Source organism: Phoenix dactylifera, chromosome 3 (genome assembly GCF_009389715.1).
Source record: "Phoenix dactylifera cultivar Barhee BC4 chromosome 3, palm_55x_up_171113_PBpolish2nd_filt_p, whole genome shotgun sequence".
NCBI lineage: Eukaryota > Viridiplantae > Streptophyta > Magnoliopsida > Arecales > Arecaceae > Phoenix > Phoenix dactylifera.
Window position 1 is genome coordinate 20,209,212 of NC_052394.1, and position 19,444 is coordinate 20,228,655.

The window sequence follows — 19,444 nt, forward strand, 5'->3', positions numbered from 1 at the left end:
AAAGTCCCACCCTTAACAATCATTGATAGGTAAATATTGGGGTAGTTTTGATTTTTTTGTTACATTTTACCCCCACTTCATATGATTAGGGGATTTATTCTTGGATGTCAAATTAACTAGCAAGTTACTGATTGTAAAGCCGAATGTGGAGGCTCTGTGGAAGCAATGGTTGTAACCTAGCTAAAAAGAGATTCCTCCTGTTGCTTACTCTGGAAGTAGCTTTTTGAAGTGTGTGAAATATCTGACTTCGTTTCAAGGAGAAGAGTCAGTGGGTGCACTTGCTGCTTTAGGGAAAGTAGTACTGCCCTGCACCAAAGAAAGGAATCTACCAGCTTAATAAATTTCGAGACTCAAGACACCATCTCCACACTCTTCCAGTCTAAAGACCGAACTACACTGAAGTACAATGGCTGTAAGTATCCCTTCTTCGCCTTAAATCACAACTTCTGTACCTAACTGGAGGAAAATGGTATGTTTTGGTGGGTAATCTAGCGTGCAGCAAATTTTAGACTATGATCATGGTGGTCAAAAGACAACAGATCTGTCTCTTTTATTCCTTTCCCCAGAACATTAATATGATGTCCAAGAATGAAGTTCTTCTATTCCTCTGCAACTTCATTTCTCTTACTTGCGTATGATCGCGGAGCAATCAATACTCCTGCATGTCAACACTTGATGGGTTTCTTTTTCCTTTTTTTTGCTAACTTTTCTGTTCTCTTCTTTTCATCAAACAGTTGGTGGAGTTGAAGGTAGGAATGCACTGTGAGAAGTGCATCAAAGCAATCAAGAAGGCCATCAAAAAAATTGAGGGTAATGTTCTTAGTTTGGCATATGTATTTTCTAATATCATATATCCCTTCTCTCATGTTTTCTCATCCTCTGTATAACTTTGTACCACAAATAGACGTATAACAGTTCATTGAACTTTACTCATAAAAATAAATTATAGTTCTCCATATTTCTCAATATATCAATTTGCAGTTTGCGTTGTGTTCCTAAATTTAAAATTGTTCCATTTATGCTGAGATGCGCAGATATTGAGACTTACAGGCTTGACAGACCTCAACAAGATCACTGTGACAGGCAACGTTACATAAATGAAGAGTAGTCAGAGTACTGCACAAAATTGGAAAAAATGCCTCTTCCTGGGAGTGAAGACTAAGAACTAACGGATGAAACCCCACCTTTGGATGATACTTTCTTCACAACCTCACAATTATTATGCGGTGGAGGCGTTCTACTAGCTGTAAGATGATTGAAAGCACCATTTCCTGTATAACATGGGTAATTTTAACCTTGAAGTCTCTTGGTGATTTCAGTATTATGTACTTCATTATTATGTGGAAGCCATGCACGTGGACTAAGTTGTTTGTCCAAGCTGATCATAAAGATTATTGGCATTGATAGATTATTTGTCAAGGGCATGTTCAGTATTGCTGCGATTTTTTTTTTATTATATTATTTTTTTTTTGAGTAGTAGGGATGTAAGAATACCATTCGGCCCTTTATTGCAGGATCGAAAAGAGCTTACAGATATAGGATGTGACTACAATGGCAGCTGAAAAGAGCTTTTGATTACAGGGGAAGATGAGTTTACCCACAACAAGATAGTAGGAGTTAAAATAAGACTGCAATAATGACTCCACAAAAAATGAAAGCAGTAGGATAGGTGAAAAGTCATTTAAAACAAACAGCTGCAACCTGGCTGAAGAAGGTAGAGAACCCGGAGAAGAAAACTTGTAATCAAAAAACAGAATCTTTCAAATTCGGGCATTCCGAAAGATGATCTTCAGTTGAATTTAACTCTAGTCTTCTGAATTTCAAACATTAGAAAGTGCAGTAGCCAATCTTTTGATTTTGTGCCACACTAACGCCATATTCAATCAGCTGTTTGTTACTACAAAGCATCGACCAGTTATTAAACAAACTGAGACACTCTGAGGCTATTATAGTCATGGATTTCTACTTGTTCAGAAAAAGTTTTGAATTCCTCTCTTCTCTAGATGGCCCAATTTAATGGTAGCTACAAGCATTAGCATTACACAATGAGTCAGTTTTTGGAAAGTTTCCTTCTGGTCCAGCCAAAGCATAGTTCTTCGAAGGCTTTGAAAGATGGCAAAACTCCCATAAGTAAGCACAACGATTTCCAAATAGTACCGGAAAACAGGCAATCGGCAAAAAAATGATCGAAAGTGTCAGCTGCATGCTTGTAAAAATACAGCCTCCTAAGTTTTTCTGAAGTTCCAACCAATTACATCTTTAGTATTCAGCTTGTTCTTCCAACACTGCCACATAAAGCATTTTATTTGGGGGGCACAGACTCCCAAAAGTGCTAGGAATTGCTGCAATTGCAGATGGGCCTTTCTTCTCTTTTTTTGATTTTTTTTTCCCCTTTCTTCTATTTTTTCCTTCTCTTCTAATTGTTACTCTTGTTCACTACATGTATTAATGAAATGCGAGGTGGTTCATTATTTATTTGTATAAAGAGTGCAAGGCGAGATTATTTGCCACTGATTTATTTGTGTGAGCATGGCATGCATGCTTGCGTGTTTGACTCTGATGTGCAAAATAATGACAGAAAACCTCAGCCATTTGTGGGCATTAATTTCTGTTTACCCGAAAAAATTTAAAAAAAAATTAAACAGGACTATAAATGTTGGAAGGAGAGAACAATCTGTAACGCCTGACCTGCAGGTATCAAATGTTGCTGGTTATAAGAAAAGACCTTGAACTTTCAAATTCCTAGGATACTTGAGACCTGAGACCTGTCTCTAAGGGGAATTCTCTTGCGAATGAGCCACAGCTCATTTTATATGTTTTGTTTTGACCTGTGCCTTTGCAAGCTTACTAATGGAAATTAGTAAATTATTAGATTGCACTTCATGTACGGAAGACTTTTAAAAAATAAAATAAATGTCTAATCTTTTGCATGCATGCAGGTCAGATAGAAACTGCAAACCATATTTTAGACATCAATATTTAAGAAAAATTATTATAACCTAAACCTTGATATTTAAATCATTTCATACACGTCATTTGAATTGTTTTTTAGCAAATTGATCAATACTACATGATATCTACCCGAAGAAATGATGTTTGGTAGATTTCTTTCTTGACAAGTTGAACTTCCAGTTATAGAAGTTTCTATCATGTAGCCAGTGGTAATTAATATCATGGAATGGCCGGCAGGCAGGATGTAGGAATCAATCATCTTTAATGATTCTTTCTATTTCAACGCTCAAATTTGCCTATGTTTTTTGGGTGCCCCTGCCTCTTGGTCATCTCAAAGTGAACTTTGATGCCAGCATGTCGTTGGATGGTGTATATGAGGGTGTGGGTTTTGTGATTAAGAGACTCTCTTGGCAGTTGGTAGCTGCAGGAGGTCGGCGGTGCCTGGTCTCACTGTTGTCGGGGCAGAGCTTCCGGACGGCATGGGAGGGGCTGTCTTATACGAGGAGGACTCTTCTGTGGTGATTGACTGGAATGTGGTTTGGATAGGTATGGAGATGGTCACCCTCTCATCAGAGCGTCTCGCAGATTGGTTCGGGAGATGGGTTGATCTCTAGGTAGCACATATTTTTTCGAGAGGCGAATCGTGCAGCAGACTGGGTTGCTTTCTTCGTCGTCCAACATTTTGGGGAGGTCCTCTGGACTTCCATAGGCGATATTCCCTATCCCTTGTACTATTTACTTTCTGTTGATCTGGCAGGCTGTACTCACATTAGATCTTTATAAATGCCGTTTTTCAACAAAAAAAAAAAAAAAAAAAGATTCTTTCTGTTAACGTTTTTTTAGGTGCCAATCTTTTTGCTTCATAACCACAACTACTGGTGCAAGATTTGTTCAACATAGATTGCCAACACTTTGAGACAAGGCCTAGATCATGGAGCCCAAAGGCATTGAAGGTTTCCTTCCCCTAGGAACATATATTGTCTCACAACTTGGTTTCTATATACAGGGTTGCAAGTGGGATAAGCTCCTTTTGGAAATTTGGTTGGAAGGATACATGGAGAGAATGAGGGATCACATTAGTTCTCAAAGGATTTGAATTTTATTACAAGAGCAAAATACGCTCAAATATGTTTAAAGTGCAAACGGAGGTCGAATTGTCATAGAGGGCTAAACTTCTCCTATTTCATGGGATATGTGATTATGCTATGCTCATATTTTGGGATTAAACAAGTCATAGAATGGATACCAATTATGTTAGGCTTATCTATTGAAACAGGTGGGCAATATAATAAATATTGATTGATGAATTCATTGGGAGGAAAATATATATAATTCTGGAGAATATATCTTTTCTTATATGCCTTTGATAGTGCTCGACCTTTCATCCGAACACCTGTAAACTTTTTCTTGATTTGGACCACCACAAACATTAAGAATGTCACATCCAAGTCCTCTACAATGGTGGTTAATCTTGAACCGGTTGTGTGGTTGTCTGGTAATGATGAAGCCAATATTTTTATATTTTAACCGAGCAAAACTCTGATGAAGTCAATATCGAAGAGCCATGGCAATCAGAAAAGCAAAAATATTAGGGGCTTTTTGAAACTCCAAATCCCTTTTTTTTTTTCTTCTCTCTCTCTCTCCCCTTTTTTTTCAAGTTTTCATACGCACTAGCTTACGAAGTACCTAAGACAGCTCTTCTTCTCTGACCAGAGGATGTACCCTGAGTGGTGGGCCGCGTAGGCAGCCACCCAATCGGCCGCCCCGTTGACTTCTCTGAATACATGCTTGGCTTGGAAGGCCACCCTATTCCTCATCATCATCCCTATGTCCCGGAATCGAAAGGTGGTCCGTACTCTCACCCCTCGCCCCCCCCCCCAAATCCACCTGATAAACATGGCCGAATCGTTCTCCAGAATGATCGAATTTGCCTGCAGCACCAGCCGCACATGTCGAAGACCAGCTTAGGCAGCTCGCAACTCTGCCTTCAAAACTAACGTGTCAAACAACTGGCAGCCAACTGCTGCCACCATTCTGAAGTGTGGGCTCCGTATAACAAAGCCCGCACCGCCCCCGCGTACCTCCATACAGCACCGACTCGTCGAAATTTGATCTTGAGGAAGGTCGGAGGTGGAGGCTTCTAGGTAAAAAAATCTTGAAATTGTTGTAATTAATTGACACTAGATAGATACTTGGGGATTCGCTTAATCCTTATATTGAGTTCAAGTTGTAAACATAGGCTGCATGGTCGATCCCCATTTTATTGGGAAAGGCATGGGCAAGGATGATGGTTATCCTTTTTTTTTAATCCCCTCTTCCAGGGAGAGGGTGGGGTGTCCTTAAGAGCCATCATTATTCTAATATGGTTATCCTACATGTCCATGATTTTTTTAATTTCAAGATTTAACATAGCCAACATTGCTTCCAAGAAAGAAAGGTACCTATAAAGTACAAATTGCATGCACAAGGGAATAGAAATTCCATATAGATGGTGATGCTTTACTAAGAAATTCCACAAGTTTTGTCGGTAGAATCATAGCCCATACAAGAAAAAATTCTCCTAAGTGCTGCTTCCTTATTTGCTTCTGATGTTGTGCTAGTGCGGTACTAATGGATCGAGCACATTATGGGTGGCTAAGTTCCTTGTGAATCATGTCAATCCTTATAATCACACCAATCCTCTTGTGAATCACACTTTTCTTTGTAAATTGTGGACTTAATAGTTTTTCATTTCACATCTTTCATTAAATATTGATGAATTATTGATGCAATAATTACCAGTGTTATAGACATATTACCTCTAGACATTATACCATATCCTTTCTTCCAAATTTTCCAAAGTATAGTACTATAAAAAGCTAAATCAAAAAGCATTCCATAACTCAAAGTTACGCAAGTCCCTGACCCACCATGCCACTCCATGAAAAAAGGATAAGCTACCTGCCATGCATTTTGCGAAGCATCCCACACAAGTGAGTAATGAAAAATCCCTTCTTGTCAAACAAAATGTTTGGTTCTATTGCTCCATAGTTCCATAATTAATATATGTTATTTTAGCTTGGTTGTTTATTATCACTTTGCTAAGGAGAGGTCCAGCTCAAACCTTGATGATGATGCCTATTTGGACGATCTTTGGAATATGGCAGATGCTGATTGCCTGAAATGCTGTCTGCTGTTCCCATTGGTACAGCTTGCTACATTTCACTACTTACACGGTACGTACGGGTGGTGGGATCTCAACGTCCCAGGTGGAACCTCCCCCCATTTCATAGTGAACTCGTGAACCCTTCGTCCACAATAAAAGTACCAAACATATGAAACCACCGGATGAACTCGCACAGCCAAGTGCAAGTCTAACAAGAGGGACCCACAAGATAGGTTGGCTTTAGAACTAGGTGCCTTTCCTGTGGGTGTACGAATGGGTGGAATGTTAAAAGGTATGTGGGATAGGAAGGTACAAAGGACAAGGAAAAAAAAGAGCGGAGAGAGAGAGCCGGCCTTCCCGAGTGTGACCTGGCTTGGTGGAATTGGAAAGAAAGATGATGAGGAGGCACACAGACTTAGGTTCGGGTTGTATCTTTCGCGAAAAGAATGATTCTCCTTCTTTCGGGGACTTCAACCGTTGGATTGTGCAATATTTACTTCAAGATCTGTGCAGTCAGATGGAAGACAGAGATTGGATTGCTTGAGAGATGTGCAGTACGTGATCCAACGGTTGATGTCGGGAGAAAAAAAAACAATCATTCTTTCGCGTGAAAGATACAACCCGAAGCCTACAGAGTTTGACGCTTGCGCAATTATCGGGGTCAGGTGAGTACTCCCGGAGAAGGTCCTTTAAGTACGGCATATGCTTATTTCCCTTATTATTCTATTCCCTCTTCCAGTCTTTTCTCCACCCTACTTGCCTGCATATGCTCACCTCCCCTAGAGCGAAGATATTCTCCCCTTGCGACGCTCGCAAAGCAGCTGCCTCCTTCCCAATCCACCAGCCGTCTGAAACTTTGTCCCAAATCACACCCAAAAATATATATATATCATCAACCTAATAAAAAGAAATAAAAACTTAACAGAAAAATATTAGCATATATGTACATACCCAAATTATGTAGAATGATCCAAATCAGATATCTTAGATTTTGGGATTTAGAAATAGAGATGAGTTTTAGGTTCACACTATCATTTATTTTAACTTAATTTTATTGACTATATGTCAGAAATAGCTTGAAGAAGCATCGGTAACTTTTAAAAAAAATTTAAACATCTAAGTATTCAAATTATCATAATATTATTTAAAATATATATAATCTGAGATAATTGATATACATAAAATTTCTGACATTAATGTTGAGAATATATATTTCAACATCTTGATCTGGCTATCGAAATATAAATAATAATAATAATAATAATAATATGTAATTCTAGTTACCCCTAATTCTCAATTTCTATAATTACATGATGAAATGGGGTTAAAGAAATATTATAATTTGGTATTGTATTTACATTACATTGGTCATTGGATACTCTTATTATTACCCTCACTGATTTATAGTATTATTTCATTTAAAAATTTAATTCTTAATTGATCATGTTATATATTCAAATGCAAGTTAATCATGCACCTTCCGTTAGCGGCTGATAGGAGAATGTGAGGTAAGTTCACCTCAGGGTGACGTGATCTGGATCGTGGCTACAATATCAATAATTTCACGGACGGGTCTAAAGAAGGCTACGACTTTATGCTTCGCCGTCCAGGAGCAACCTAGCGATCGTACTGTCCGCACCCGGCGGCCTGTCCTTCCCATATCTCCTGCACCACAATAAACTTATCTCCCCAACTTTACCATTCTACCCCTCCTCCCGTCCTTTCCATACCGGCAACGCCGTCCTCCTAAACTTACGTCCCTGCCCTTCGCCAAACCCTAGGGGGCCTGACAATTTGGCTTGTTAGAACTTAGAACTTGAATTCTTGACTCGAAAATTCTTGCTCTTTATTCCTTCGAGTGAGGAGATCCATTCAGTTATAAATTATCAATTGATGATTTAGGAATGTACACCCTGACTATTTGAATATAACATGGGTCGGGTATTGAGTCAAGCTCGGTTTGAACTATTTTAATTTTATTACAATCATTTAAAATTATGTTGTGTTGTGGGATATCAAAAGTTTAATTTTATTAGTATTTCAAATTTACCTATCTAGTATTGAAATAAATCGAATATACATAGGTAGTTAATGACTGCATGTCTTCCTATCATCTTTAGCTGCTTTTAGAAAAAAATTGTATGCCTGATTTGACCACAAATAACCATGAAATGACTTATCAAAGAAACTACATTCATTTAAATTTGGAGGTAAGTTGAAGCTGTATAAATTGGTCAATCAGATATGTTTTAAATAGCATATATGGTAAATATGAATGTATATATGGAAATTGAAGGATAAGGAACATGTAGACTTTTATGTGGTTTGATCATAAAGTACTGATATTTATAGACATTTTAGTAAGTATATTACTTAATTGAAAAATATTATATTATTGCTAAAATATATATTTTTATAAAAATATATTTAATATATATTTTAACACTTATCTATTAACTAAATATATTTTTTAAAAATGACTATATATATGTATACCTCGATAAATATGGTTTGTCTGATTAGGTAAATAATCGCCATGTCTCCAACCCTTAGTTTACTTACTTCACATGTGAATAAAGATATACATCAATACTTTGCATACATCTTTCCAAGTAGATCTCAACCATCAATATACATGGCATCATTTTCCAAACATCTTAAATGAGTGTATTTCATAAATGATATACTTTTTAAAAATGATTGAAGTAATAAGGGGCTAAAATACTAAAATCTGTTAGCTTAATTAGTTGGTATCCTATCTATGGGCTTGCCCTTATAGGGGGTCTTAAGATTCAAATCTTAGTAGCGGAACAAGGTGCATTACACCGGATTGCTGAAAAAATAAAAGAGAAAGTGGTTTTCTATCCAGCTATTATGATTTTTCTCAGATCTCTAGCTGGCATGGTTAATAAGTGAGAGATTATTTAGCTCACAGGTTTTTATAAAACTACGAGAATAAAATGACCATTGGAATGAGGCATCCGGTGGGCTTGGCAAAACCATGTTCGTCTCGATGGATAAGACATGGAATCATGAAATATTGAGATATGATATTATAGAAACCCATATTTTCTCCATGGTCTTATTCAATAGCGAGATCTAATTAGGCATGTTACTATGGGCTAACCATGTTCTAATAAATGTATTACTATTTTCCTAGAGAAATTGCGTTTATAAATACTGAACAATCTTCTCTTCTCTCCTAAATCAATCCTATTCTTTCTCCTCTATTGATTAAAAGCTTCAACTCTCCTTATTTCTTATGATGGATTGATTTATAGGTGTCCATAAACAAGTGAACACCATTGAGAATATACAGGTATATTCTCTCCCTATAAGCTTATCCTTTAATCCTCCATCGTCCTCTCTCACCCTTCTCCATAATCGAGTCAATCACTTCTCATTCTCTGTATTCTCACTCTTACCGACTTCTTATCTCTACCATTGTTGTCCGTCTATATGTCACCCGTAGACCTCTCACAACAACCACTGCATTGAGACTATCACCCCTATCATCATAATCTTCTCAAACTTGTCATTTGACTTTTATCCTATCCTTCTACTTTTGAGTCATGTAATTTTATTCTAGTCTATCTCACACTTCTCAACTTCCATATGTTGTTTTGACCACTATGTTGGAACACTAACATAGGCTCCTGCCTCTCTTGCTAACGTCAATCTCCACCACTTAATATTATTTTATTTATCTTCACTTCTAATGTAGTTAATAAAATATTCCTTATAGGATGACTTAAGCCATTATCAACTCTCCTTATTTTCTTTTGAAATAAATTCATCTATTTTTTTTAAAAAAACTGTTTTGTTCTTATTTCTCTCTCCCTCTCTTTTTAAAATTTTGCTACATTTAACTCTTTTTTTTCTTCTTGTTCACTCCACCCACTTTAGACCGCTTATAGGTTTTGCTTTTGGAGAGGCTAAAAATATTTTTTTGGAGTCCAAACTCTCCCCGTTATTTTATTCTTTTTTTCTTTGATTTTTTTAAAAAAATCTCTAATATTTTTTTCTTTCTTTTCTACTCCACTGCACAAATATATCACATGTGGTTAAATATTAGTAACATATAAATGCGAGACAGAACCTTTTGGAAAGGCCAAAAATATTTTTTTGGAATCCAGACTCTCCTTATTGTTTTATTTATTTTTTTTCTTTTATTTTTTTCAAATATTCTATAATATTTTTTCTTACCTTTCTACTCCAACTGCACAAATGTATCACATCGGTTAAATACTGGTACCATAAAATGCGAAACAGGGTGCACAAATCTCAATTAAATGAGATTTGGAGAATAGTTTCACTCAATTATGGGTTTTCATGACAGTGCAGTTTTAGGTTATTCAAACGTCGTAACGGATTGGAGGAGAGAAAACCCCCTCAAACCCGGGCCTGCCACAACTACCACACTAGGGGTATTTACGTCATATAAGTGAAAAATCACTCGCTCCCTCGTTCTTGGAAGTAAACATAGTAAGGGCATTTTTGGGTAACTTCTCACGCACCATCTTCCACCTCCGTCCTCCTTCTATATCTGCCCACAGTTTTCTGTTATCGTTAACGATTACCCCTCTCTCTTTTCTTCTCCTTCTCTTCAATCTTGGCTACCCTCTCCCCTGTCCTTCGTTCTCAAATTCCCAAATCCTGCGTTCAAGAAGCCATTTTTACACCGTTTCTTTCTGTGTTTTCTTCTTTCTTTCTACATAATGGAAGCGATCGGCCGGAGTAGTTGGAGCCCCGGAGCTCTCCAAACCCTAACGTTCGATCTCGTCTCCAAGAACTCCAACACCTACCCTCGCCTCAATCCGAGACCCATCAAGAAGATGCGGGGAGAAGCGGAGCAGCAGCGCAACCCCTTCGACTCCCTCACCGAGGAGATCCTCTTCTTGATCCTGGACCGCCTCGGCTCCAACCCCGTCGACAAGAAATCCTTCTCCCTCGTCTGCAGTCCTTCTACGCCGCCGAGTCCCGCCACCGCCGGACCCTCGCGCCCCTCCGGTCCGACCTCCTCCGCCGGGTCCTCGCCCGCTACCCCTCCATCGACCGCCTCGACTTCACCCTCTGCCCTCGCGTCACCGACGGCGCACTCACCGCCCGCCGCCAACGCCCTCCGGTCGTCGCTCCGCTCGGTCGACCTCTCCAGGTCGAAGGCCTTCTCCAGTGTCGGGCTCGACAAATTGGCCTTGCACTGTACTTCTCTGGTCGAGATTGATCTGTCATACTCGTTCTATCTGACCGACGGGGCCGCTGCGGCGATCGGCCGGGCGAGAAATCTTGAACGGCTGTGGCTGGCGAAGTGTAGGAGGATCACGGATATTGGGATCGCAAGGATCGCCTTGGGTTGCCCCAAGCTGAGATTGCTCTGCTTGAATGAATGCATCAATTGACCGACATGGGGATTGAGTTGGTGGCGTCTAAATGCAAAATGCTTCAAAGTTTGGATCTTTCCTACTTGGCGGTAATACTTTTGATCCTTGATCCTTCTGATAACTGATACCTGATGCTTGATGCTAATTTGCTACGAACAGAGAGCTAACAAAGTAATTTTCTGGTTTTAGATAGGTTAGCCTTGTGAAATGATTAGCCCTGGCTTCTTTTTCTTGTGAAGAGGGTATACTTTACTGGCATTAAATCTTGATTTGGAATGGGTTTTTCATTTTCTTATCAGTGTTTGTTAAGGTAATTGTCTGTTTGTGTTTGCTATATTGATGTCGTGCTTTTCTCTCAAAAAATTCTATGGTGGTGCTATATAAGTCAGAGAATTTCTATAGTCATATTTGAATTAGTGTAGTTGCAAAGTGGGGACTTTCTTTGCTCCAGTTGTAAGTGCTTTCTGCTCCAACACAAGCTAAGTTGGTTATATTTTGACATTTGCTTAAATTAGTCACCTATCAGAAAGGGCTGGATCCTGATTTTTAATTATTTGTGATAGAAAAATAGCTGTTTTTAATATTAGCCTGGAATTTTGCTTCTTCTGAGGTCTAAAACAAAGTTAGGTTAAAGTTGAAATGTGCTATGTATATACACTCATCTCCTTTTGAAGAAGAGGGACACGGAATTTGCTGCAAGAGTCAGGGAAATCAAAGGCTGGAGTAGGATTGACTCTCTTTAGAAAAGATGTGTAGTTTGGTGGTTCGAGAGGAAATATGCTTAGGCATGCAGGGCAGAAAACTAGCTTGAACTGCAAAGCTCATCCATTTAAAAAAGGCAGCACATCAAATAACACTGGAGCTCATGCATCAGGCAAGACGGAATGTACTTCATGTTGCATAGAGCTGTTTTTTTACCTACAAGTATGTGTACATTAACAACAACATTTGTAAAATTAAGCTGCCAGATGGTAGCTGGATTTGAAAGCAGAACATGCTTAGTTGTTCTTCTTGGAATCATTCACAGCAAAATAGCAAATTGTCTAGGTTGGTCATTTTTAATTAGTAGTGTTTTGAGTTTTGACCAATCTAGAGCCATTTTGCCTCGTAAAAATGAATCTGAACTATTGATTGCAGTAAAAAAAATTAAATCGTTTCATTTCTCAATCTCCCTTTCTGGCTTCATCAGTTGTTTGAAGTTGGCTTTCTCATTTGCAAGAGACATGAATGATGTCTGCTTGCTAATTTTATGACCTTGTGCTTTTTTTTTTTCGGGCACTTCCCACGCATTGTATTATTTTGATGAAAATTTTGCATTCTTGATGTTGCAGATAACAGAGAAATGCCTTCCAGCTATCTTACAACTACCATATCTTGAAGATTTGTCATTGCCAGAATGCATTGGTATTGATGCTCTCAGCCAAGGATGCAAGTCATTAGAGGTACATATTAATGATCTAGCTAAAACCAGCTCAAAATGATTTACTGATGTTTTTAGAATAAAATGTCTTAGTAGCTTATTGTAAGACTGATCTTAATGATGCTTATTGTGGATATTAGTTGCACTTGAGCATTTGCAGATTGACAGGATGACTATTGAATAGGTTTGGAACTATAACATGTGAGTTATTAGTAGTAACTTTCACACCATCAATAATGGAAAACGATCGATAAGACAAGCATCAGGCAGATGTATCATCAACTATTATCCAGAAAAATAAAGCATTTGTCATAGTAAAAGCTATTTATGCTTATTTAAGTATTTGAAATTACATTATTTTATTAATTTAGTCTTCTTAAAAATGATGCGGAGTGAGTGAAAGGAGAAGAAAATCAAAATAAGTTTCTTAGATAAACTGTACTGTGAATTATGTAAAATGGCATACAAAGGCATACATCCCTAGAGGAATGTTAGAATTAGCTTTGCATTTTATTTAGGTAAAAGGATCAAATATTCGTAATTGTAAAATTCATATCTGATACTTTAAATCTAAAGCATTAATTGCTTTTAAAGCCCCTTTCCTGTAGATGATCATATTATGTGATTCCAGCATAATATCAATTATTCATGACCTCAAATATGTGTTATCTCACATCCATGTACTCCTCATTACCTAGTCAAGTTTTATTGGGCCCTACAGCTTTATTCAAAATTTTGCTTCCTGCAGGCACTCGATATGTCAATTTGTCAGCAGGTATTCGACATATCAACTTGTCAGCATGCTAAGCATGCTGGATTGTCCTCCATCACTAATAGAAGCTTGGGTTTACGCCAACTGGGTTTAACATACTACATTCCTGTAAGTCCATTCTAACAATGCCCCACCCTGGGAAAGACTCAAGTTTCCATGAGACATATTACTAAATTGATTGCTACGCAGGTTACCTGTTTTTTACAAAGGCTTCCTAGGTTGCAATCTATCAAATTAAGTGACTGCGAAATCACATCAACTGAACTGAAAGCCATTGGAACTTCCTGCTTATCTTTGAAGGAGCTTAGCTTCAGCAAGTGCTCTGGCATCACAGATGAAGATCTTTCTTTTATTGTGTCAAAGCACAGGGAATTGGTGAAATTAGATATCACATGCTGTAGTGAGATAACTGATGTTTCACTAGCCAAGATCACAAGCTCATGCACATCCCTTACCTCTTTGAGGATGGAATCTTGTAACCTGGTTTCGAAGGAGGGCTTTCGTCTGATTGGTCAACATTGTCATCTCCTGGAGGAACTGGATCTTACAGATACTGATTTGGACAATGAAGGTATTTTCCTGTCATACTGTTAAAAGTTAAGATTATCATTTTTTAAATTTATCAAATCATAGATTCTAATAATATTTTTTATATGCAGGATTGAAGGCCGTCTCAGGATGTTTCAAACTTTCTAGCCTAAAAATTGGCCTCTGCATGAACATTAATGATGAAGGTCTTGTTCATGTTGGGAAATGTTGTCCAAAACTCCAAGTGCTTGATTTGTACAGGTTTGTGACTGTCTGCTTCCTTTGGGCTTTATCTTATCATTATCTTTAGTCATTGTCAAAAAAAACATTGGTGTTAGTTGCAGCATCGAGTTATTGAACCCAATCAAGTTAGAGGAAGGAGATTAGAAATAAATAATTATGACTTAGAAATCTCTACATTAAGAGGATTAAAAGCTGAGTCTTTCTGTTCTGTTTCTGAGTTTTCGGAAAACATCTGGATGTTAGAGAACTTAATTTCAGGAGTTGTTTAGACTACATCAGAGTAACAAGCCTTTATATTTGATTCTTTGCATTTTTCTCCATTTTGCAGTGAACCATAATTTTAGAGTATTTCATTTTCAAGTGTGACTAGTTCCACCAATGATGTTTTGATTACTACATATTTCAAGGTGGAAGATTAGGTTGGACATAAGTTGGTCATGCTGGTATGGCTATACAAAATTTGCATTTTGGAGCTAAACTAATATGGATTACTACTACAGGTGTACAGGAATAACTGATATGGGTGTTTCAGCCATAGCTCTTGGCTGCCCTATGCTGCGGATGATTAATCTGGCATACTGCTCAGATATAACAGATGATTCATTAAGATCATTGTCAAAGTGCTTGAACTTGGACACACTGGAGATTCGAGGTTGTCCCCAGGTCTCCTCTGTTGGTATCTCAGCTATAGCTGTGGGATGTCGACAAATCACCAAGCTGGATGTCAAGAAATGCTATGATATTAATGATGATGGAATGCTTTCACTTGGATGCTTCTCCCAGAATTTACGCCAGGTACGATATTTGCCTTTTTTTCCTCAACATGCCAGGATGGCGATCTGGATTTTAACACAAATTTAATTTGTCCACTTTCAGATAAACTTGTCATATTGTTCAGTAACAGATAGGGGGCTTTTGGCACTTGCTAGCATCAGCTGTCTACAAATTATGACTATTTTACATTTAAGGGGGCTAACTTCAAATGGTCTGAAAAATGTTCTATGGGCATGTAATGGTTTAAGAAAAATGAAGCTTCACTCATCATTGAAGTCCTCAATTTCTCAACATATTCTGGAATACATAGAAGCACGTGGATGTATGCTTCTGTGGAGTAATAAGCCATACCAGGTATCCTTGATTTCCTTGTCCAATGAATCTGCAATACTGATGAGCATATTGTTTGGTTTTGTTCTCTCATACACTTCTTTAAATACTTGCACTTTTAATAACTTTCTTGTTGTCCACATTTGAGATCTTCGTCTTGAGGTTTTGATCGATGTACATGTTAAAAAGAGTACCTGTGTGGTACTAGACTATATATGTGTTGGTTTCTAACATTTTCATAATTCAAGTAGCACATCATATTGAAGGTGCAGGATTCTTTTATTTTATTTTTATTTATTTATTTATTTATTTTCTGCCTATGTGAATAGTTTTCTCAGTTCATCATGTGCTCCACATAAAAACCTTCAGATCACAAGCATCATGTAAGGTACCACCTCAAGGTGTTGTTTTAGTCTAACAGTCACCTGAAATCATGATATACAGCAGGGCTCTGGTGTGAGGCTGGAGTGCTGCGAGTCTTGATATTAGGCTGTTCCAGAAACCACCTCTGACTGTTTAGGCGAGAATTCATACATTAAATTGTCAAAATGATATTTTTTTCCATCTGGAATTAGCCAAACTTGGGGATCAGGCTATAGATTGTTATTGCAACATATCATTTAAGCTATGAAGTTCTATATATAAGGCTACAGAGGACTAGGGTGGCTTTTTTTAATGGAAAAAAGGTGATTTTGTGGAGAATCTCTATGAATAATAGAATTTACACAATCCATGTGTTGGTTGATAAGCAAAATGCTAAAATATATGGATAACACACCAATCATTTGTGATGTTGTATGATGGATCATACAGAATTTGTGAAAAGACAAACTGAATGAAAGTGTAATGTTCATTTGTGTACTGAAAAGAGAGCATAAAAGAACTAGTCTAGAGGATGAACTGATGGAACCCGAAATCTTCAACAGTAAATGAGAGGTCATGAGCATTGGAAGGCACTGAAGTGACCACATGAATGTGCTTTGGTGCAAGGTTATTTTACCAATGTGCTGAGATGTATTTAGTAGAGTTATAGGAAATTATAGAAGTGTCATTGTGACGCAGAAGACCACTTGATGCTAATCTTATGACAAGTCTGTCCTTTGAGGAGAGCATAATGATGCAAGTGGATCCAAACTTCTGATATTGGTAATATACAAAGGAAAGTAGGGATTATATGTCCAGTGCAATTTCTGCACTTCATTGGTCATATTTCTAATTTTCTCCTTGTTATATGCTTCACATCATCATTTCCTATCACACCCTTCATTTGTACATGAGCACGTTTTTGCTGATTTAGTAATATGAGATTTGTTGCCATCATGTTAAAATCTTCCTCAAGTCACAAGCTTGTGATCTCATGATACCTTAGGAACACTGGTTCACTTTTTCCATCACGATAAAAATAAGAGAACAAGCACTTTGTAAGGCAATGAACGTTTAGGTGTTGACTATATCCTTTTAGGAACTATATCTTTATCTTTTTTTTGGCAGGCTGAATTGGTGCCTAATGATTAATGGATAATGTTCTTTTGGCAGGCTGAATTGGTGCCTAATGAAATTTGGAAGCAACAGTCACGGGGTATGCCTGAGTAGAAATTAAAACCTCAAGGATCATGTGTGATAGCCTCCGCAGGAACTATGGGCCCATTTCTTCATCAATGTTGTTGGGACTCAAAAAGAACAATATACTTAGCCTTGGAAGTTTGGGATGACTTTGTAATGCTTCAAGCTGTCCTGATTGAGGTTACCTTTCGGGCAGGGAAATGGTTCTTCTTGCAAAGAATTTTATTTTGGTTAATGTTTCTGTATGTATTTGTGTTAAGAAAACCAATGAATCCGTTTTTCATTTATTTTTCTCCCAATCCAAGACACAATTGCTCTTTTTGTACCCCGTTATTTAAGGTAAAAAAACGTGGAATCAGTTGGACTAATTCAAATATCTTTTGAATCCCATCACAATGTGGTTGCCATGGTTGTTTTCTTGGGATGGTTATTAAAAAACAGACTAATTGCTCTGTTTACCAATTTCAAAGTAGGCGTATGATATTGATGTTCGATCGGTGATGTTCTCTGTTCTGTTGGCTTCTTTAGATATTATTTTCTAGGCTCCTCGCGCGGGCTCCCTGCAGTTCTAGAATCGCGACCTTGGCGTTCCATTTCTCGTGCCGTTCTTTGTTCTTTGTTTTTGGGTTTGACTGTTTCAGCCCCAGGGGACGGTGGAGCCCGGTCCCTTGTTTGTCAACTGGTAGCCCCTTTCTTTTCTTTTTTCTAGATTCGGTTGCGGGGCCCACCACCTCTCTCGCTACACATCTAACTCTAGGTCAACATCGAGTTAGCTACTAGAAACCTATACGGCAAACTAACCGGATTGGCTCCGAGACCAACCCGAAAATGACCTTATTCGGAATAGTCGCAAATCAGGTCCTGTTACAATATTGCACCTAATAATGTGATGGAACAACTATGAGTGGAGATATGATCGTTAGAACCAACATTTTGTTGTTGTCCTTTTCTAGTTGGATTGGGTGTGAGCCCATCTTATCGTCTCTGGAGTTCTTCTTACAATATTTGGGGCACTTTCTCTATGTTTACCAATCGTCAGCTTCTCCGTATCTTTAGCCGCTCCATGCAAGCTGTGGTTACCTGCTCCAGAATCAAGGCATGGTGCTGTTTCCTTGCTAGAAAGATAATATAATATTCATACACATGATTTTTGAGAATGTATTTTAAACGCATGATGATTGCGTGGGCTTAGAAGGGTGGGAAGCAGACTTGCCCGTCAACACTTGAAATGGTCTTGAATGAAAGCCTAGAAGACACATGGTGTGCGCACCATGCCAACTGGATTTGACAAATCCTCTCCTCCTCCTCCTCCTCCTCTCTCTCTCTCTCTCTCTCTCTCTCTCTCTCTCACACACACACACACACACACACACACACCCCACCCGGTGTACCTCAGTGGTACACCGGGCAAATAATATTCCACCAGGTGGACATTCGGGCCACCTCGATGCAGGGAGAAAAAAAGGAAGCAAACCGCCACTGCCTCCGCACCCCACGACGCCGCCGTTCGCCCCGACATGATCCACCTCATCCCTCCAAGCACATTCAGTCGAGCGCTCCTCCTCCTCTTGGCGATGACCTGAAGGTCGCTTGCGAGACCCTGGCAGAAGCCGGTGGCCGGGGATCCATCTTCGGTGGCGGCGGAGGACCCAGACCTTTCGATAGAGTCGTTCGAGGTCTTGATCGGGGACAAGATCGAGTGGACGGACCTGAACACCGTTTACGATCGAGAGGAGGAGCATAGCGAATCATGAGGAGGAGCACGGCCCTCATCATGAATGGAACCGTCGGCGAGGCATGAGGAGGAGCATGGGCTCATGGCCCTCGTCGCCCCCCCCTTCGCCTCTACTATTTCCAAGGTCGTTGTGGCCCAGATCTGCTGTCTCACCATTGGGCACGCCGCCGTGGTTCCGTTAGGCTCGGGCTAGGAGCCAGAGCTGGAATTGCTGAGGTGGCCAGAATATTTACATGAAATCATTTTATTGGCCCGGTGTAGGTTATAATATCTCCATGGCGACAGAAGGAGACAAGTTAGTATAACTGAGAATGAGCCACCTGTTGTAATTGTAATTGTCTCCCCTAGTTGTGATGGTAAGGCACCTAATGTTCCAACCATGAGAAATATTATTTAGGAATTTAACAAGAGGAAACTAGATGGTGCAGCTAATCTTACAACCAATACTGTGGATCCCAGCTCTTGTACTAAGAAAACAAAATATTATAATGCTAGCATATCATGAGGCAGGAGGAGGAGATTGGTGTAATTAGAGCACAGCCCAACACAAAATAGAGTAATACCAGTAATCCTACTACGACTTATGTAAAAAATTTCTGTC

The 19,444-nt window shown here is 38.7% G+C and overlaps 2 protein-coding genes across 2 annotated transcripts; both read left to right on the forward strand.

The window, feature by feature from the left end:
* The first annotated feature begins 260 nt into the window (after positions 1 to 260).
* On the forward strand, positions 261 to 1,419 carry LOC103714382. The gene is given in 4 exon segments (XM_039124925.1): positions 261 to 412; positions 735 to 810; positions 1,027 to 1,094; positions 1,096 to 1,419. Coding segments are annotated over 4 exon segments (210 nt in total). The 5' UTR covers positions 261 to 406; the 3' UTR covers positions 1,156 to 1,419.
* A 9,226-nt stretch (positions 1,420 to 10,645) lies between these two features.
* On the forward strand, positions 10,646 to 17,501 carry LOC103714411 (F-box/LRR-repeat protein 3). The gene is given in 11 exon segments (XM_017844579.3): positions 10,646 to 11,053; positions 11,056 to 11,204; positions 11,206 to 11,488; positions 11,491 to 11,567; positions 12,810 to 12,920; positions 13,647 to 13,778; positions 13,860 to 14,241; positions 14,330 to 14,459; positions 14,942 to 15,236; positions 15,318 to 15,569; positions 17,082 to 17,501. Coding segments are annotated over 11 exon segments (2,106 nt in total). The 5' UTR covers positions 10,646 to 10,815; the 3' UTR covers positions 17,139 to 17,501.
* The last annotated feature ends 1,943 nt before the right edge of the window (positions 17,502 to 19,444 follow it).